This window comes from Anser anser, assembly GCF_964211835.1.
Source record: "Anser anser genome assembly, chromosome: 9".
NCBI lineage: Eukaryota > Metazoa > Chordata > Aves > Anseriformes > Anatidae > Anser > Anser anser.
Window position 1 is genome coordinate 18,637,243 of NC_139729.1, and position 21,500 is coordinate 18,658,742.

The window sequence follows — 21,500 nt, forward strand, 5'->3', positions numbered from 1 at the left end:
TATTGGGGAAAGCTTGGGGGATGGATTTGGGGAAGGACTAGGAAAAGGGATTTGGGGAATTATTGGGAAAGGATTGGGGGAAGGATGGGGGAATTATTGGGGAAGGGAATCGGGGGAATTATTGGGGAAGGACTGGGGAAAGATTGGGGAAGAAGATGGAGGGAAGGACTGAAGGAATTATTGGGGAAGGATTTGAGGAAGGATTGGGAAAGGGGATTTGGGGAATTATTGGGAAAGGACTGAGGAAAGGGATTAGGGGCAGGATGGGAGATTTATTGGGGAATTATTGCGGAAGGACTGGGTAACGACGAGTGAAACCACTGGGTAAGGCCGGGGCAGGGGCAGCCCCACCCCCCTCCCCGTGAGGCGCGAGGCCCCCTCATCGCCGCCATGAGCGGGGGGCGGAGAGCTGCCCGCGCCGCGCCTGCCCAGCGGGCGCCTTTCCCAGCAGGCGCTGTGCGCGGCCACCTCCTCCCGACAGCGGCGGGCGCCCTGCCGGAAGGGGACCTCGGCGGCACTTCCGGGCCGGGCGGCAGCGGAGCGGCGGCGGCGGCGGAGCGGCGGCGGCGGGGGCAGCGCTGTAGTGCCGCGGCGGGGCCGGGCGAGGCGGGGCGGAGCTGGGCGCCACCTCCGTCCGCGGGCCGCCACCATGATCACCTCGGCCGGTGAGGGAGCCGAGCGGGGCCGCGCCGCCCGCCGGGGTTTCGCTGAGTCAGGGCCGGCACCGGGCGCCGCCGTAGGCCGCGGGGGGGCCGCTGGCGGCACTCGTGGGGGGGTGGAGGGGGGGCGCAGCACGGGGACCCCCCCCCCCCCAACACACACACCCCGGTTCCTGCACCCGTCGCCTCAGTGAGGCTCGGAGGGAGCGGGGCCGTGGCCGCTGCCGGAATCGGCGTCCCGCAGAAGCCCGGCCCGGGGAGGGGGGGGGGGCGCCGGTGTGTGGCGGGGCTCTGTGAGGCACCGAGCGCGGCCCGCGGCCCCAGGAGGAAAACGAGGCGGGGGAGCCGCGGGGTGATGTCTCGGGGGGGGGGGGTCCTGATCCCACAGAGGCCTTGGGGAGGGAGAGGGAGAGTAGAGGGCCCAGGGGAAGGGGGGGTGGGGTGGGGAGTGAGGCGTTAAGCGCTGCCTCTGGGCCTGCTGGGGTCTGTTATAGTGAGAAAATACAAAAAGTGTTTCCGAGGGTGCTGGGGACAGTAATCATCGTGTGGCTGAGGGCGGCTTCGCGAGGGAAACAATGCAGAGGGTAATGGCCTGCACGGAGCTCTCTCTTTCCGAACCCTTTGTTTTTGTGTTTTAGGTTTTGTTTTAATTGAGAAGAAGTAGGAATTAGCATTATAGGGCTTTTAAAAAGGCGGAAGCGGTATGTTGAAGAGCAGTAAGATTGCTTTTACCAAAAACGTAGGAGCTTATAAAAACAAATGTATACTCTGAGCAGGGTAGAAGAAAACCACTTGAAGGAAGAGTGCTGTGTGGCCTGGGGTCCACCTGGGTGCTCCTTCAGGCGTTACTGAAGGATGTTTGTGTACCTTGTTCTTAAAAAAATCTGGTGATGGGGATTCCGCAGCATCCGGAGGCAAAATGAGTAACTCTCTGTCAGAAAACTTTTCCTGTCATTGCACTTCAGCCTGTAGAGCTCCAAATAAACCTCGATCCTACAGCTCCTGTTCATATCTGACAGATCAGATCCTTGTTTCTGCTGCCGCCCGCCTTATTCACTGTGCTTTTTTCCAGATGTCAGTAGACTAAACGGTTAGAGCCCTCCCCACACCCTTCCCAAGTTCTGAGCCCTAGACCTCTTGGCTCTTATTGCTCAACACCCCAGTTTGGTCCGAAGCCCTAAAAGCAGGGCTCCTGGTGCAGGACACGGCGCTCAGGCACAGGCGTGTGGGTGCCAGGCGGAGGGAAGGATTGCCTCGGGTCTGCCGGGAGACATCCTCGCTTACACGTCTCAGCGTGAAGCTTGGTTCTGTGCCTCCTAGTGCAGCCGTGCGATATTGCTGATCGGGTTTCACCTGAATTGACCTTACTGCTGTGGTTCCTTCCTGTGTCGTACGTTTTAGCTGTGTTCCATGCCCGCCTTTTAGATCCCTCCCCCCTCGGGTTCCTCCCTCTCTTCCCACAGTTTGTCAAAATCTTGTGAAAGCCCGGCTCTGCCCTTCAGTGGGCTTTCTGGCCTTTGTAACTTGGTGTCTTCTGCAGGTTTAAAAAGGTTATCAATTTACGTAACATAGGGAAGATTAAAAGCAGGGAATTGTGTTGAATTTTGGGCACATTCTCTGTCCACCTTTTCGGTTGCATCCTTGCAGCCTGACGATGAACCACCTGTAACCGCTCTTCAGAGTGAGCTCTTCAAGAAACCGTGGGCTTCTCTTCCAGTTATGTCAGTTTCTGTAGCTGTTCGTACAAATGTCCTGGGACAGCATCAGGAACCATGATAAAGCTGAGAGATACGATGTCTTCTCTTAGCTATGAGGCTTGTTTCTGTGCTACGAAAAAAGTTAGATGTTGATCTTTAAATGATCTTTATTCCCGTTAGGTGAGATGGAAGTGACTTGCTAGTGAACAGCCAACAAACTAATGATGGAGCTGGAAGTAAAATCCAGGTTCTCTGAGTTCCTATCTCATATGTTTTCCTCTAAAAGGATCATCGCTTATAAAGAGTGTACCTTTCCACTTATAAATTCTGAGCTTTTATATTCATCTTTAATATAAACGTGGATCTGGCCTTTGAATTTTGATACTGAGAATTTTCAACCAGCATTCCGGAGACATCCTTGTTTCATCTTCTTTTGGTTTTGAGCTAAATGAGATGTTCACCTTTAAAGCAGAGTCCCAAACTGACTGTGATCTTGTTTTGCAGCTGGAATTATCTCTCTTCTGGATGAAGAAGAGCCACAACTCAAGGTAACCCCAATGCTGCTGATTATGTCTGGGAACAAATAATAGCAAATGCATTATACTGAGAGCATTATGTCCCAGTCAGAAGTGATTGGATCTCAGTAACTGTAACGGTTGGACAGCAACAAATCATATTCAGCTTGAAAGCTGAAAGAAAAGGCTTAAATAACACGGTAACAGATGGCAAACTTCCTGCTTCTGAACAAGGAGCAAACTGGAGCTTTGCCGAAGCTCCCAGTTCTCTGATGGTGATGGGAATTTGTTACTTACATGTGTGCCAGAGGCTGCGTTTTCGCTATGTAAAATTCAAAGCTAAAGAATATCAAATTTTATATGTCTCCAATTGTGCTAAAAACAATAATCGCATTTAGTTTTCTCTTGAAAGAAAAGCACATTGGTAGCAGAAGAGAACAGCAGTCAGAGCTCTGCAGTCCACAGCGTACGAATCTATAGGACAACACTGAACACCCGAAGTGGTGATGTACTGATTTTGGAAGGGGGAGATGCATCTTATAATATTGGCAATCCCCTGAATATTTCACTTGGAAATGTTTATAGGTGGTGATAGATCTGAATAAACCCTGCTTTTGTTCTGAGCTGACTGCAGGTGGGCTGATTCTAGTCTGGATGTCGTCCATCTGCCCAAGCGCTGTGTCCAAATTAATAATGATGGCTGGTGTAGACCACAGCCAGAGTTCTGAGTGCTGCGCTAAGGGTGCCACAAACACTTTAAAAACTTTATATTTTTAGGAATTTCAGCTGTCATTTTACCCAGTCAGTCATCACAAAGAGACCATGGGAAGGGGAATCGGGGTTCTCTGCCTTAGAGAACAGCCTTTTCTTTGCAAAGGAGTTACAAAGTTTAGTGAATGTTTACAAAGATCTTTTAAAGTAGAATGTGCTGTTTAAGTGGGTCAGTTTTTATCGTATTAGTCTTAGTTCATGTATCATTTTTATCGAGGAAAGGTAATAAATGCTTTTTTTTATGTAATATGACTTTTTTTTCATTTTCTGTAGGAGTTTGCTCTTCACAAGCTGAATGCTGTTGTCAATGACTTCTGGGCAGAAATCTCTGAGTCAGTGGACAAAATGTAAGAGAAAATGCTCACTACTGCAGGGTGTGCTGCTTTAAAAGAATACGAGATATAAATGGATGTAGTTTTCCCTGTTTGATACTGGCTAGTATAGAATTTAGCCTCATGCTTCCTGGAAGGTACTAACTGAAGTGGTTTTGGGGTTGGTGCTGTGGTCCCAAAGATGAAAGTTCAGTCAAGTTGTTATGTGGCCTTGAGAACAGGGCACACAGAGTTGATGTTCTTTCCTCTCTTTTCAGTGAAGTTCTCTATGAAGATGAGGGCTTCCGGAGCCGGCAGTTTGCTGCTTTAGTTGCTTCCAAAGTGTTTTACCACCTGGGAGCTTTTGAGGAATCGCTGAACTATGCCCTGGGAGCAGGTGACCTCTTCAACGTCAATGACAACTCGGAATATGTGGAGACGATCATTGGTAAACAACTGCTGCTGCAAAAGAAAAGCTCTTGTGTTGCCAAAACGACTGTACCTTAGAGATTTCGCTTCTTTAGCTGCTTTTCTCCATATTCCTCTTCCTCTTATATTCATTCAAACTGATGCTGCAGCTACTTTTATCCAGTTTATTTTTGCATTTTTTCTCATCTGCTTTGGGATTTTTTAATAGAACTCACTTAGGAGTTCTGGTAATCTTTTCCTTTTCTTAAATGTTATCTCACTGCAAGTTCGTCACTGCAAGATTGCTTTGCTTGTGTGTTTTCCCTTTTCTCATTTGTGTTCTGATGTCATTGTTAATGTCAGCATAACCTTGGAAATAACCAGCTAATAAAAGTAGCTGCACGCCTGAGGGGTACAATTTTATTATTCTCCCCTTAAACAAAATAGCAAGTCATGTGTTAGTTGAAAGTTTTTTTTTAAAGTATTGACCACGTGTATCAGTTGCCCTTGAGAGGATTTGATGGACAAGGGCTGGCTTTCAGTCTCCCCAGCTAATGCTTACAGTGGATCTGGGAAGTCTCCTACTGCTGTTTCTGCATTTATTTAAAATACCCTGCTGTTTGAACAAAGAACACGTCCTTGGTTCCATTTTAAAAATAACTTACTGGTTTCAGTGCTAAAATCAGAGTTTGTTAGGAGAGGTAGGCATCTTCCGCTATCGTTTGTGCCTTTGACTACACAAATAGCTCTTGTGCCTCATCTTCACACAGTTTCCTGTACATTGTGTTTTGCTGGTAGAATGCGTGTACGCACGTGCCTTCCAGATGAAAAGACCAGCGTGGTGAGCACCAGGTTACCTAGTTCAGAATAAATCGATACGCTGGCTATGGTTGAGTTTTAGGTAGAAGAGTTTGGGTGGTTGTTTTAAAATGGGGTAATTACTTGAGATAGAAGCGTCTAGGTACATCTGGAGAGACTGTGATCTTCTACTGAATTGGTTGACTTCAGTGCCAGTGGCATAGGTGTATTTTGACAAGGTGAAGGTGTCTGTATTGTTAGTCTTGCAGGTATGCATAGACATCTAAATGTCTTAAGTGATAATTGCTTATTTTTACCCCCCACTGGTGTCTGACTGTTTTCCAACCTATGTGAAAACTGCAAACATCTAGGAAGCTGACATCTTTTCCCCTATATTTGTTTAATATCTTTTCAGCAAAATGTATCGACCACTATACCAAGCAGTGTGTGGAGAACGCGGAGCTGCCGGAAGGGGAGAAGAAACCTGTCGATGAAAGGCTAGAAGGGATAGTGAACAAAATGTTCCAGCGATGCTTGGATGACCACAAGTACAAGCAGGCTATTGGCATTGCACTGGAGACGCGCAGGCTGGACATCTTTGAGAAAACAATCCTTGAATCGGTACGTGCAAGAGACAGGATGTGCATACAGCTAGGCTTTTCCAGGCGTGGATCCAGAAGTGAAGTGCAAGATCTGTGTTGCTTTGGAACTTGATCTGTTTTGTGTGGGCAAGATAAGAGATGAAACCTGGGGGAAGCATTTATGCAGTTTTTGTGAAGGGGAGTGAGTTGGGGCAGGGGGTTCACTTCAACATCTTCATGGAAGACAAAGCTGCTCAAGACTATCAATTAAGCAATTATAAAGAGACCACTAGCTTAAAAAAACTGCTGAGCTGCAAGCTGCTGGGGGAAGATTCCCAGAAAGCCCGGATGCATGCTGTTTTCTTTAGGTATTCCCTGTCAGCTACTAGCAGAGATATGACACTGATACAATACAGACTGTAGGTCTGGCCTACCGTAAGAAAAACTTTTATTTTGTTGTGCCTGACATCTGCTGTGATTCAGTAGAAGGGATCTTTAGGGATAGGTAAGTGATTTATTTACGACAGGTTAATAATAATAATTAAAAAAAAAAAAAAAACAATAATAAAGAATATCCAGTTGCTGGGTGAGGTGCTCTAATTCTCAGAAAATGGCCATGTGCAAACTTAGCCCGCCCTGACTGCAGGGCAGTACAGTCTGGCTTTAACATGCCTTACTGAGGGTTTAAGATAAGTCATTTTACCAAGATGTGGCATTAAGAGAAGCATGCCTGTAGTCATTTGCAGCAATTCTGTGAGTATGTCTCATCTTGTTGTGCTGCGGTGTCTCAGTCCTATGCCAGAACAGGTAAATCCTTTAAATTATACCACTTTGTAGTTTAGAGCTTTCCGGTATTCTTGGATGTCTCCTATTTCTGTATCTGGGAGTGATAATCATCAGGCATCTGTCTTGCTTTCCTTGTTCCCTTTACTGTGCTATGCCTTTACTAACTTCATTGCCTATTACAAATTGCTTATTTCAAATTGCCTTTCTGAAGTCTAGCACTGAAATGTGGTTCCCAGTCTCTAGCAAGAAACAGGTGTGTTGGAGATCTTTTCTTGATCCATGGTTTGGTTTGCTGACATATTTTAATGCAGTGAATTGCAACAGGAAAGCAAACGGGAAAGGTGAAGAGAGGGAAATAAGTATCGAACTTTTAAATGAATCTTTTGCATATTTTAGGTCTAAATTAAAGACTCAATTTAACTACTGAATTGAATATTTGTCCCATACATTTTCTGGTAGTATTTTTTTCTTTAAATTGCAATATACCCATATATAAGCTTTTCTGAAGATGGGTCTTCTGCAGAGAAGATTTTTCTGAAAAGGGAAAGTGTGAAGTTTTATGTGTGTGTCTTCTCTGCTCTGCTTTTTAAAATGGAAAGGAGGTATCTTTATCCCAATCTCTAAATCCTTTCTTGTCAATCCAAACCTAAACTTCATATCTCTGACTTTGTTTCAGAATGATGTTCCTGGGATGCTAGCCTACAGCTTGAAGCTCTGTATGTCTCTGATGCAAAATAAACAGTTCCGTAATAAAGTCTTGAGAGTTCTAGTTAAAATCTACATGAATCTAGAGAAACCAGACTTCATCAACGTGTGCCAGGTAAAGTCTCAGAGTGCTGTTTAAAGATCACTCAGAAGTTGTTTTTGTAGATTTCAAGTCAAATACATCTTTGATTTTTTTCAGTTAAATGAAATACTTTTTCCTGGTTGAATAATTCAAGTGTATATTATAATGAAATGAACGTGAAAAAACAGATGGAAATACTGTACACTTGGTCAATTAATAGTGAAATGTGTTCAAAGGCAGTTTGGAGACACACAGCTGATTATTTCAAGCCTCTGTAGGGAGTATCAGATAGCAGCTTCACACTTTGGAATTTTATTTATTCCTCCAAAAAACAATTGCTTTTTTTTTATAAGCTGTTGTCTGAATACGTTCAGACAGCCAGATATCAAATTACTCAGATTCTCAAGCATTTGACAATATTGGTATACCACGTACACATGACTTAGGAGTGTTATGTCTGATCCATTTTAGCTGAGACAACCCTACAAAATGACTGATACTTTAATGTGCTTTGGAAATTTCTGTGTTTAGTAGGATAACATGGTCAGCTTACAAAGATAAAGTTTTTAAACTGACCTGTGAGAACTCCTTGAAGATTCTTATTACCTCCTATGTGAGAGAGGGAGGGAATGGTTCTTTCTCTGAAAGAATGTTCCATGGAAGCAGCAGATCAGGCAATAGGGAAAATGGAGTGTGGCCTCACGTGGTGTTGCTTTTTCATTCTGAAGTAGATGATGTCTTCTGATTTTCCTTTTCTGTTTCCCTTCCTCTCTCTCAGTGCCTGATATTCCTGGATGACCCACAGGCTGTAAGCGACATCTTGGAAAAACTGGTGAAGGAAGATAACCTTCTCATGGCCTACCAAATTTGCTTTGATCTGTACGAAAGCGCTAGCCAGCAGTTCTTGTCCTCTGTGATCCAGAATCTCCGCACTGTCGGAACTCCAATTGCCTCTGTGCCTGGATCCACCAACACCGGCACTGTCCCTGGATCAGAGAAAGACAGGTGGGGGCATTGGCTTGAGAAAAGGCAGAATTGTTCAGTTACAGTCCTGCTCTGGTGGAGCCTCCTGTTCTGTGTATGGCTCTCCATTACAAGCAGTTGAGTTATTCCATTTAAGTTAGGGTAATAGACATAAAATTGTATGTTACTGGAATCCACTGTTTGAGAAACTGCATTTCCTGCGCAGTTGAGGCAAGCATGGTGCACTTGTGTGGCTTGAGTAGCTCAGCTAATGAGCAGTAATGAATTAAGCCGTAGTGTGAGTTGCTCTGGAGTGCTCTGATGTTGTACAGTCTTTGCAGAAGTTGGTAGGGCTAAGGAACGAGCCGGTGTGAGCATGATGCAGGTTTGGCTTCAGATTGTAGCTATTCCCATACCTGCTTGTGTGAAGGGTGAGTTCATAGATGATACTGTGGTATTGTAGACCCTTTTGTACTTCCAGCAAAAAGAGGTAGTTCAAATGTAGTCTAAGTTTTGTTGAAGTCGTGATGCTTAAAACTTGTTCAGTCATCAGCATCACTGGATATTAGCTGTAGAAACCCCTGATAAAAAGAATTTAAAAAAAAAATAATCTAAAATTGACAGTAGTAATCCCTCAATCCTTTTTATTATTATTCTTTGTTTAGTTACAAGTAATTGGTGTAGATAGCTTTGTTTTAAACCCCTCTTTATAGGGGGTTGGCCAAGGCTGCTGCCCAGCAGGGATTCGGTGCGAGTTTGTGTTCCAACTGCTCTTTAATCTCCAGAGCTGTCATGGCTGTATGCAGCCTGACCCTGTACCATCTTTGACAATGTGTGATGGAAAATGCTGCCTAGATCAAGGTTGGCTAAGTGCGAGAGCTTATGCAGTTGTGAGGAACTGATTCTAAAAGCTTATAAATCAGTAATATGGATATAGCAAGCATTATTTCCCTAGAGAAGAAGAGAGAATAAAAGCCAAGGCACAAAGTAATTGATAAATCCCTCTTTGAAGCATTAGGACAAGATGCTAACAGCAGCTTAACATCTTTTGTTTCCACTTCAACGCTCTTGTATTCATCCTAATAGTGATGAGCTCAAGGCTTTTGGGTGAGGACATAATTATCCTTGCTGCCTGGTTGCTGACCCTGTTTTCTCACTTGTCTCTGACTGTTCATTCCATACCAGCATCTCTTTTTTTGTCTCTCTAGATGGAGTTAGAGGGTAGGGATTTCCAGGCCTTTGTCTTCAAGTCCCCCGGCAACTGAACTGTTGAGTTTCTTTCTCAGCAGTGACCTCCAGAAAGACAGCCCTTGTATTGTCAAAGTCCTGTTATTTTCAGCTGTCATCTCCAAATCCTGGACTACTGTTTCAGAATAGTGTTTAGCCATAATTACGGTACTTGGCTAGTTCTGAGTGATGAACTGGGTTGCATTTTTATTTTTTTTTTTCAGTGATGCTATGGAAGCAGAAGAGAAACCAGGAAGCACCTGTGCAGGGAAGCCTGCAGAAGTTGTGAGTGTCATTTCCAAAAATGTGCCTTGCTTAATACTTCTTGTGTGTTAGAACCTGCGGTTGTTTGGTTGGTTCACCTAATGAAAAGTAGTTCCACTTCTGTTTTTCGTGGGAGGCAAGGTGACAGACAATCTCCGAGGCCCAAATAACTGACAGTCTAAAAGTCCAACTGTTTAGATACTGAAAGCTGGAGGAATTAAGTAGATTTCATCAGGTATTGCTGAGCCCAGAAAAGGGCGGAAAAAACAGAAGGATCTGGGTTATGTTTTTGCTTTTTGTTGAAATAACTAACTGCTAGAAGAAAGAGCCTGAAATTTGACTACAGCTGAGAGCCGTAGCTGATGAATTAGCCTGATGGTTTTTCCTTCTTCTGAAATGCAGCTGAATCCGAGTTGTTGAATTAGGTGTGGGTTGTTTCTTTGTTTTTTATTTTTTTATTTCTGCTCCTGAAATCCAGCTGTAGTCCTGTCTAGATAGGACTGATGTTGTTCTGCAGGAATGGCAAAAGGGGATGCTAACATAATGTAAAGTTTCTTTTCCATGAAGAAGGAAGATTTTTCTTCTGACTAGGATGATGGCTGTCTTCCTCATTGGGATCGTTTTGTTTAGTTTCTTTTTCCAAATATTGGAGAAAGCGAGTTCACTTCTTGCATGTGCATACAATTGCATTTCACCATTTCATGCACAGCTAATGTGATTCTGATGCTGAGGAAAGGAAATGCTGCCTGAGAAGGAAAAAAACCAAGACAAGCTGCTTTTTCACTTTCCACATGTTGCATTTTTGCAAACTAGACTTGGGAATCTTTGAGAGATTCTTGCAGATCCGTTAAAAAGGATAACATTTTACTTAACGGCAAACAAGTGTTTTCTTGAAGTTATATTCTGTGAGGAAAACAAAAGGGGTGAATTTTCTTGCCTCATCAAGGAACCTGTAAACAGTGCTTTTGCGTAGTAAAGGTGCCTTGAATCAGTTTCTGCTGAGTTGGTGTTGCTGACTGTGCCAAGGGATAAGCACCTAAAAATGATCTTTGGGGCCAGAAACATTCTTGAGCTTAATCTTCCACAATTCAGAATACTAACTACAAAGAAATAATTGACAGGATTAGTTTAAGGGCTGAACTACTTATGTCTGGCTGATCTCTGACCACTAACGTAATGCCAGAGAGCAGCAGTGTATTTTTAATCCTTCTCAAAAGGTACTTCAGCTGGGACTTAAACTGTGGAAACTGTTCCACAGTGGGGAAGGGGGAGTCTTTCTTGAAGGGCTCTAGAAGATGAATGTGTTAGAGAATCCTAGATCTACAAGCTGCTGTTCAAAATAAAGTCTTTGGACTTGTGCAACAATGTCCCTTTGGTCCCCAAACCTGTCGGATTTTGGAATGTGGTGATGGGAACATATCAGAGTGGCTTTTCATGAACTGTGTTTTATCAGAGCTTTAATTAGGTTCTCACTTTTCTTTTTGTTTATATGTAAAGAACCCAGAGCCTAAGGACCAGATCTCAAAAATGATTAAAATTTTAAGTGGTGAAATGGCCATTGAGTTACATCTGCAGTTTTTAATACGAAACAATAATACGGACCTCATGATCCTCAAAAACACAAAGGTAAGAGGCTCTGTAAATCTGGTTGTTTTGGATTCATCTGATTCATCCTGGGTTTGTAAAGTGACAGCAATGTGGTCAATACAGCATCTTATTGTCCTAGCACGACCTCCTTCTGTTTTGAGGACACAAATCTGTTTTTTGGTCATAACACATTAACATTTATAACTTGAACCTGTGACCCTGGGCGGTGCTAGTAAATTGAGTAACTGGTTTTGTTTTGGAAGGTGTTATTCAAGGATGGGCAAATGATAAGTTACAGGTAAATTAAACTCCTTCTGTTAAGCTGAATGATTATTAGAAACCACAGGAAGTTTTGTTTTTTTTTTTAAATGTGAAATGAGATGCATGTCATTGGCAAAAATGGTAGGGGATGATTGTCAGTGGGCTCATCTATTTCAGGAGGTACTTTAAGCATATCAGAAAAGCATTTCCATCTGCTTCTTAAGTGCTTTGGAGTCATCCTGTGTAGCGTCTGAGGGATGGCTTGAAAAAGTCAGCAGCGTGCACTGCAGCGCTTGGTTTGGAAAACCAGAAGTGGGGTTCTTCTGTTAAGCTGTAATTGCAGCAATCGTGCCTCTGACAGAAACTCGTAGAAAGGATAGATTTGCACTGAAAAGATGGGTTGAGGATATATTAGAGTGTATTAACAATCTATTAACTCTGATTAAAGGGAAATTGCTGGTTAAATTGAGTCTAATTACAACCCATTTTTCTAGTGTCCTGGCAAGCATGTTAAGTGACCTGGGGCACGTCTTTGGCTGGCTGCTGATACTGATTGTTTTTGTTCTTTCAGGATGCAGTGCGGAATTCCGTGTGTCACACGGCAACGGTTATAGCAAACTCCTTTATGCACTGTGGTACAACCAGCGACCAGTTCCTTAGGTAAATCCATGGCAAGGAAGCCCCGGTATTATTTAGAATTGTATGAACAACATTGTTGCCCTACTTAGCCTGATAGTTTTCATGAGTGGCTACAGAACTCCGGGCTTAGAAAGAATATGAAAAGGTCTGAAAGCTAAGGTGGGGATAGAAGCTGGAATTGTTTACTTTTCTCTATCCTCACAAATAGGCTTTATTGGGATGGTAACCACATGAGCAGTTTGGAGGGTTTGGAATTTCTGTTCTCCTTGTTTACTAGTTGGAGAATTTCTGAGATGGTGATGTATCTTCTCTGGTAGAGACTGACACTGTCTCTTGATGAATGACTCTGGGAAGGGAAATGTCAGGACTGATCTTCCCAGGGAATTGAGGAAAACCCTAGAAACTCTGCTCAGGTTTCTCCCACAAAGCTAATGGGCTACATATTGGCTGATTGTTCTCCACCCTTAGCTGAGATCACTGCTATGTAGGAGCTTGACTCCTGCTAGTCAAAAAGCAGTACTGATGAAGGGGAAAGAGGTACAAAGTGGAATTATGGTTAGCCTTCTTGCCTTCTGGAACTGCTTTCTGTTTTGAAAGCAATCTTTAATGCTGTGAAACACTGCAGAATGAGGAATGGACTGTGTGTAAAGTTGTCTAACCTGTATCTTTTTGTCTTACAGAGACAATTTGGAGTGGCTGGCCAGGGCCACTAACTGGGCTAAGTTTACTGCTACTGCCAGCTTGGGTGTTATACACAAGGTAAAGCTGCATTCATTCCCCTTTGTTTGGGAGGAGAGATTTACTTGTCAACACAGAAAGCACTGGAGGGGGGATTCTAAATGATGCCTGTACTTCAGTTAACCTAGTCTGTTGCGAGGCACAGCCATAACATAGCTTGTGTCTTTGACCTGAAGAAAAGCTCTGCTTTATCAAATCCAACGGGTTGGATATCTCATCTAGTTTAAGGTGTGTTTTGCTGATGGTGAGAAGGCGATTGGGTAACGTGGCTTAAGGAGAGAGCCTTCAACTGCAGTCAGAACTCAATAGCTTATGAATGAGTGTTGTGATCAACTTAATGGATGTGCCCAGTTAAGCCTTTTCCCTGGTGGACAAAACATCTCTCAGGGATACTGAGTGGGAGGAGTCTCTTGTTGAATAGATTTAAATACCTTTAATCCCATTCTGATAGATTGCACGTGTCTTGTGTTGAACGCTTTGGGCTAGAGGAGTTAGCTTAGGAGTTAGGCTAGGCTAATGAAAGGTGGATGGCTTTCTTGGTACTGTAGCATTAGAGCAGGTATCTTTCTTCCTAGACTCCTTCCTAGATCTCTTCCTTTGCGAATTTCAGAGAATTGGTAATTTCTAGCTATTAAAATTGCAGGTGTATGTTAAGTGTATTTCCTGGCCTTGTGACAGGACCAAAGTCCTCACTGTAGTAAGTTTTGGAAAGTTTCCATGGTGAACTAAGTAGAAGTTGCCTTCTTCAAATTCATTCATGGAGAGGGTATATTTAAGGCTTTTTTGAAATAGCAAGAAGTTTTATGTGCCTTGATCCTTGCTGAAGTGCTCTAGTGACTGAATCAGTGTAGCTTCTGGCCAAATTTGTCCTTGATTTATGTCAGTGACCAAGTGATTGATGCATACTCCTGTTCTGGGGTGAGTAAAATCTCAGTACAGAAGGATTCTTTGCTGCTCATACAGCACTGAAAGGCTAACTTTTTGTGAAGAAAGTAAAGCAATGGCTATGACAAGTTTTCTCCTGACTTAACTTAAATATTATTGCAAAGTGTTCGTATCCACTGCTTTTTCACCTTTCAATTCCCCCTGTTTTTCCTTTCTGCTGGACACTGGACATGCAGGGTCATGAGAAAGAAGCACTTCAGCTAATGGCGACGTACCTACCCAAGGACACCTCGCCGGGATCAGCCTACCAGGAGGGTGGAGGCCTCTATGCCTTGGGTCTCATTCATGCTAACCATGGTGGTGACATCATTGACTATTTGCTGAACCAGCTGAAGAATGCCAGTAATGATGTATGTACTGGGTTTGGTAATGAACCTTGATTTCGTTGTGAATGTCCAGAAGGGTGCTAGCTGGTTTAGAAGTAACTAAGTCTGTGACTTCCTATGGGTTTTAGCAACCTTTTGCTAACAGTTTAAGTAAGGTTTTTGGGAAGTTTTTACATATATGACAGTGAATCTAGCTTCATTTTCTTAATTTCTAAATTTTTACTTAATTATCTTCTTTGTTCTGCTAGTAGACCTGCAGTGCTCAAGTACCGTTACTGTTTATGGCTTAGCTGTCAAAGGAATAAGCCACAAAATGCTTCTGCCTCCCTGTAGGTTTGAATGCATTTTACACAAAAAACGCGCTTTCCTTCACCACTTAATGTTTATGGACGGCTACAAAAAGCCTCCTTTAAAGTTGGAATCAATTAGTATTTCTCCCAGCATGTTCCTTTATTCTCTTTTGGGAATTTCAGACTACATCTTTGCAAATTCCGTGAATGGATCCCACTCATCTTATTGTGAGCATAGTACTTTCCCTGTATCCAGTTAGAACAAGACGGGAGGTACAATTTAAGTGGGTACTGATTTACCTTTCTATTTAAATTCTATTACTTAGGCAGCAATTTTTATGTATGGTACAGCTTTGTGGTACTACCTAAGTCACTCAGTGGGGGGAAAGAGCTTAAAGGTATTAAAGTCTCACGTGCTATGTGGAAAGCTTCTGACACTCGTTATGGGCTTTGAACTGCTGTTTTTAATCTAGCTTCTTTCTTTCTCATCAGTTACTGCCTTAAAAGGTAAAAGTGGCTTTTCTGACAGGTCAGGAGATCATAAATGGGTGGTTTGGGGCTAAAAGTTTGCAGGTTTATATTGCTGGAATACATCTACTTCAACTGAAGCCATGTTGTTACTGTTTTATGATGACTCAACTTGCATATGCTCTCTCTAGATTGTCCGACATGGTGGCAGCTTGGGTTTGGGTTTGGCTGCCATGGGGACGGCACGTCAAGATGTGTACGATTTGCTGAAAACAAATCTATACCAGGATGATGCAGTGACAGGTAAATGTTCAGCTTTCAAAGCAGATAACCATCTGAGGTCTTATCAGGCATCTGTTTTTTTTCAAGTCTTCTGTTAGCAGCGTAGATCACTTTTCTAGGTTGCCTTAGCTGTGTTTTATTAACTAACCTTTTCCTGATCAGCACGGTTCTTTAGTTACATGGTAGTAATGTTCAGAGGTCCTGTCGGGACTGTCTTTGGCACTGTTCCAAGTGTTAGTAAGATACGGTAGGTCTTTAAACAGTCTCTTATTTTGCTTTATTCTTAACTTTGTCATATGTTTTTTATTCAGTGTAGTTGATCTCCAGAGCCATGTGCCCTTTTTTGACTGAGTGACAGGTTTGGAGAAGCTTCTGAAGGGCTACTGCTGCATTGGCTGGGGCTTGCAGGAAAACTATCTCAGCAGCTGTTGGCCTACGAAGAAAAATTTGAACTTGGAGGGGGAGGGCACTAACTTGTGGCTCGTGGGTTATCTTTACAAGCACAGGTGTCCATGAATACTGGGGTTGCTGAGCATGGTGACGTTGAAGTGACCTGTTGGCCTCCATCCTGTGTGATTCTCTAGAAGTAATATTTACTGCTTTTAGGAGCTGAGTTTGGATTTTGCTTTTCTGTGTTGTGCAGGTGAGGCAGCTGGCCTGGCACTGGGACTGGTTATGTTGGGATCTAAAAACGCTCAGGCTATTGAAGACATGGTCGGCTATGCACAGGAAACCCAGCATGAAAAGATTTTGCGAGGCCTTGCTGTTGGAATTGCTCTGGTGATGTATGGGAGAATGGAGGAGGCAGATGCTCTCATTGAGAGTCTCTGCAGAGATAAGGTGAGTTTAGCTGTATCTTAGTCCCAGGTCCTTTTGTTACACAGGTGACCTTCGGTTCTCTTCTGAAATTTCAAGCTGTGGTGAGTCGGCTGTTTCATACCAGGGAAGTTCTTACATAGAATTAAAATGGGTCTGTTTCACACATTGCTTTCTCCTGATCAAAAATACAGGAACGACGGTGCTTAATCTTCTGTTTCCTTTGTGTGATACTCAGCCTCCGTAAATAACAGAGCACGAAAGAGCAGAACAGGATGTAATGGTTAAAAACAGATGAGGCTGACTGTAGGTGGTTCATTCTTGAGGATCTAGTAGTGTTCAAAAGCAGATGATGAATATAAAGCAGAGTAACACATATGCCTTATACTCTGTCATCCTGTGTCATAGCAACTTTCTGTCCCACTGAAATTGGTAGGTGACATTTCCTGCTTTGGTGATTGTTCTGTTATTCATCCATAATAAACAATAAAGCACAGAGACTGCCTGCTTGCAGCTTACAAGCCCAAGAGCGGAACAGATTTGTATTTGGATTTACTGAGTCTCTGATAGGATAGATGTTAAATATTGACACTTTCTCTTCCAGGATCCAATTCTCCGTCGTTCTGGCATGTACACAGTTGCTATGGCATACTGTGGCTCAGGGAACAACAAGGCCATCAGACGCCTGCTGCATGTGGCTGTAAGTACAGGGGTCTGAGGAGCACATAGTAAGACATTTGTGGTGAGAGAGTAAGCACATTGCTTTGGCAGGCTTTGCGTCTACAGTGTTAATGTTCTGCTCCAAATCAGAGAATGTAAAGTGATGAAAGCTTTCTTTAATACTATGAGTAGAAATAGTAGGGTCGTCTTCTGATATTAGGATAAGTAGCCAGACAGCTAGAGAATCTGGTATCACAAAAAAAAAAAAGAATCTATTAAAAAATAAAACTTTGATTCTAAAGTAATTGGTAATGAGTTTGCAGTGAATGGTCTGCATAATGACGGGCTGGAACAAAAACAACCTAAGCCTTAAAAGATGGGGTCTGCCTCCTCTTTGATAGGCTTGCGGTCGCAATACGTGAACCAAAGCAAAGCTGTTCCGGCTAAGCTTTAGCATGATTGTTAACATCCTTTCTGTATATATCTGTCTTCCTGATTGACCTGTGTGCCTGACAACTCATCCAAAATGTTGCAGAGTCCTCAGGTGTTCTAAACGTGTTCTGAATATCCTGTTTTCCACCTTGTAGGTAAGTGATGTGAACGATGATGTGAGGCGTGCAGCTGTTGAGTCGCTTGGTTTCATTTTATTCAGGTACAGTATCTTTCTTGGTCACTTCCACAGCTTTTGATTTGTGTGCCTGTTGTTTTCAGGAAATATGTGCGCTATTGGATTTAATAACTCAATTGCTAGCTGAGTGGAGGTTAAAAAATATCAAAAAATTGAGAAAGAATTAAAACTGGTTCTGAATTAGAAGCCTTCTCAAACGTTTAGTAGATGCTTAATGAGCCTTTCTGCAGGTTTCCGGACTTCCGACTTCATCTAACTCTAGTCAAACAATTAAGATGACAAACAGAATGAAAAATTAATATTTGCAAGATTGAGAGTTGATTAAAAATTAAATATACAGTGCTTGTGCCAGGTATCCTAAAAGCTGTGCTGCTCAGACAAACATGTCTGGCTAATTGCTAAAATGTTCCTGGAGATTGTGACTTGGTAAAACTAGCATGAAGAAGGATGTTGAAATAGCCTGCATTTTTTGTTGGTGTTTTTTAAACATCCCTTGTTAAACCCTGACAGGTTACTGGGCTTACATTGTGGTAATGGAAGCCCACCACAAACTGATTTTGGTATTTGCTTTGGTTGTCTAAAGCAAAAATCTGTCAGTGCACTGGTATTTTTGTAGTAGTGCTCTACGGCTCCCTAGGTAAGAAGCTGTGTGGTGTTTTTTTTGTGTGTGTGTTTGTATCTGGGGAAAGGGGGGGGTTGTTTGGGGTTTTTAGTCAGATTGGGGGAATTGGAAAGCTCCCCAAGTACTAAACCTTGTCTTTATCTGTTAATGCAGGAATTTGTGTAGCCTGAGCATTGAGCCAAGCAGTAGCCTTTGAGTATGTCTGGGAGGTGGTAGTGCATACTGGGGTCCAGGGCTATAATTTTTAATGGATATTTTCTAAAATCTTTGTTTACGTTCTCTTTGGGTTAGTAGCAGTCCATAAATTCTTAAAAAAGCAAGATAGTAACAGGTGCTTAAAGATGGTTTTGAAAAACTAGGTTACCGAAATGACCAGCCAATTTGTCACTGATCAAGTTATTTCTCATGTAGAAATGACTCCATTCTGTTTTATCTGAAGCATATTCTGGCTGAAATTTAATGTATTTTACAAGCAGAATTAATTCTTTCTGTGGTCAGCAGGCGTCTCTCAAGAGCTTCTGCTTGGTTTCATGAGCCCAGATCATTCCTCTGTGTCTCTCCTGAAGCCAAAGGGTCTGTTAAACTGACTTCTGCATCTGTGTACAGAAGGAAAATTCCATACAGGCCTTCCATAGTTTCAGGAATCTTTTTCTTCCAAACGGGTTGTGACAAAGCACTTTTGATCTCTGAATCAATACCATTGTTCTTTTCAAGAAATGCAAGACATAACTGGACATGGATAGCTTCCTACCAAAATAAGAAACTGTCAGGGCTCTGAGCTACACCGTTTACCATGTGCTGGCATTTTGTTGGAGCACTAAGTGCCTATCTGCTTCTTCAGGTTTTCTCTTTAAATGAATGAGGAAAGCAGGGACTTAGCTAGTTAAAATCTAGCGAAGTACTTGGAAATCTGGGACCTCATCTTACCCTGTCCTGCTCTGTTTGCACATACAGCACTAAGCTATGTCTACATAAGTTGCCCTAAGGTATGAATTTTACAAGATAGTTCTGGGCCTCTTCTCTTAACGGTCAGCAATGAGGAAATAAATGGCATTAACTTTTGACTCTTCAAGCTGCTCTGCAGTGATTCAGATCTTATCCTGCCTCTTTTCTTCCTGTTACGGAGAGGTACAGTCCAAAACCTTCTTGCACAACAGGGAGAAATATTTCCTTGTAAATTCAATTCCAGTATTCACACTGGTTGGTAGAAAAGGTCTAAAACTTCGGTCCAAAGTAGTCAAGGTCTAAAACGAAAGGTTGGATGAGTGCTCGCCTGGATGTGTGAATGTCTGCAGACATGGTGCTCTAGGAGCAACGCAGTAGCAACCATGAGAGAATACATTATGTTCATATAGCACAAAGCTAGCTTCCTTTTTCTGTTCTTGGGCTCCCTAAAGCTTTCCAGGGGTTCATGTATATAGAATTAAAGCTTACTTGACAGCAGTCTTGCTTTACTTGTTGCCGACTACTCAGAAGCAGTCACAGATCTATAGACTGGGCATCAAAACCGAAGTTCTAGGACTTGGTGTACTTTTTTTCTGTCTTTGGTTAGTGCCATACAAAAAATAGGCACAGGGTATATGTCTTGTGACTGAGCATTTTCATGCCACTATATTAAATTATCAGAAAATGCTCTAGTGCGAGACACGTGTCTTAAAACTGTCTCCTCCTTTCTTCTTTCTTACAGCTTGTAAGACTGTCTCAAGTTTTTATACCACGCTATTTTGACTTCTCTTTTTCAAAAATGACTGCCTCTTAGAGGAGATACATTTAAGTAAAATATTATTTTTAAATGGTATGGAGACATGGATAAAGCTTGCAATATTTGGGGATGACAGTGCAGATAACAGGGCTGTACAAAATTATGTGGTGAAATAGCAAGAAGAGAAGTGATGTAATGACTTGGGTAGTGTAATGTGCCTTTGTTCTTCCAGCTCTGCCACTTGTGCCAGTAGATTGTTGTGATTGTAGACTACAAATTTTACTTTATTACTGATGCTTATATATTAATCCTTCTTCCTTTGAAAGAGGTTTATAAAATATTTAGCAAGGCTGCTGGAAAACAGCATTTAATATGCTTGTAATTTCTGGTCAGTCTTTTTTTGCTTATTATGGTGAGATGGAAAACGCTAATGTTTTACTTTATAAAAATTGAAAGTTTTTTTTAATCTTAATTTTTACTACTTTAGGTCATGAATGGATGTTTATTTCAGATTGGTATGTGATCGATCTATGTAGTCAGCTTTATTTTTAAATTGTTACATGTTAGGGCAATGAAGCAGTGTTTCTAAATACCTTTAGTTTATAGGTAAAATGAGGAGCTAGAAGCTCTACAGACAAAACAGAACTGATTAGGTAGAAGGCTTCAGTGTGGACAGGGCTTGAAAGCATCAACTGAAAAGGTTTAATTGCTCTGATAGCAGATGTTAAGTCCAGGGGAGTAAGAAACACAGAGAAGCAGGACCTTAGTGTGGCTCTGAGTATTACAACAAAGCCCTGTGAGGCACAGGGGTTGTGGGATGCTGCTGCCTTAGTGCAGCCTTGTCAGTTCCTTGTTAGGAAAAAGCTAAAGGCACAAGAGGGAATAATGCAGCCTCTAGCGAGTCCCAAAAGGAAGATGTAGTACCAGCTGCTAGGTGTAGGCTGCCCAAACGTGGAGCACTGCATGTGGCTTACCTTCAGCTCATCAGTGTAGGATGAAGCAAGCAAAACAGGAATGTTTCCTGCTTTTGTGTTCTTTTGGGTCTTTGATATTTTAAAAAATGCGTTTGTTTTAAAGCAAACGCAGATGAGATACTTGTATTTTGTTCAAATAAGACTTGGACAATCTGTTTTGTTCAACTACTGCAGCGTACCTTTACACAGCAGGCAGATGGCAGATCTTCTTGGGACCTGAGTATGAGCCATCCAGTCATTCTAACTTGTGAACTTTTTTAGTGCATTAATTGTGAAGAGGAGGAATTTAGTGTAACATACCTGCTTGTTAATTCTCGTGTAGAACAGATTAAAAGGGTTTTGTTTACCCTCCAACCCATTTTATTGTCATCATCCTCAGCCTTGGTGGAGGAGAATAAGGAGCCCCTTTCAATGACAGGTTAAAAGTAACAGAAATCTTTTTTAAAATTAGAGGAAGCTGTAGACTTTCACTGAAGTCTTTCTGGATTTGAAAACGTCTCCTTTATCTGCAGATCTGAAACTTGAAAAAAAGCTGTGTAGGACATTATGGCTTGGTATTCACTGATCAAACTGAAGTTCTCTGGAGAAGTTCTTTAGCATCTCTGGAAAAACTAATCTAACTTGTAAGGAAAATTGTAGGTGTACAATCAGATTGCACAAACACTTTGTTTCAGACAATACAGAAAGAGATCTTGCATTAACTCTTAATCTGCTATTTTATCTTTGTTCTAGACTGTTTGTATGGATGAGATTTTATTTACTTTAGAAAACAGGGCTCAGAGCCTTATCCTAGTT

The 21,500-nt window shown here is 42.4% G+C and overlaps 1 protein-coding gene across 1 annotated transcript in view; it reads left to right on the forward strand.

Annotated features, from left to right (window-relative positions):
- The first annotated feature begins 402 nt into the window (after positions 1-402).
- The window catches only part of PSMD1 (proteasome 26S subunit, non-ATPase 1), a 72,082-nt gene continuing 50,984 nt past the window's right edge, over positions 403-21,500 (forward strand). The window contains exons 1-16 of the mRNA XM_083848482.1: positions 403-665; positions 2,861-2,904; positions 3,916-3,989; positions 4,232-4,401; positions 5,575-5,780; positions 7,203-7,346; positions 8,092-8,318; positions 9,728-9,788; positions 11,265-11,393; positions 12,187-12,275; positions 12,935-13,013; positions 14,114-14,287; positions 15,213-15,324; positions 15,947-16,143; positions 16,724-16,819; positions 17,367-17,431. Coding sequence (XP_083704608.1) covers positions 650-665; positions 2,861-2,904; positions 3,916-3,989; positions 4,232-4,401; positions 5,575-5,780; positions 7,203-7,346; positions 8,092-8,318; positions 9,728-9,788; positions 11,265-11,393; positions 12,187-12,275; positions 12,935-13,013; positions 14,114-14,287; positions 15,213-15,324; positions 15,947-16,143; positions 16,724-16,819; positions 17,367-17,431 — 1,883 coding nt within the window. The 5' untranslated portion in view covers positions 403-649. The remainder of the gene's footprint in view (positions 666-2,860; positions 2,905-3,915; positions 3,990-4,231; positions 4,402-5,574; positions 5,781-7,202; positions 7,347-8,091; positions 8,319-9,727; positions 9,789-11,264; positions 11,394-12,186; positions 12,276-12,934; positions 13,014-14,113; positions 14,288-15,212; positions 15,325-15,946; positions 16,144-16,723; positions 16,820-17,366; positions 17,432-21,500) is intronic.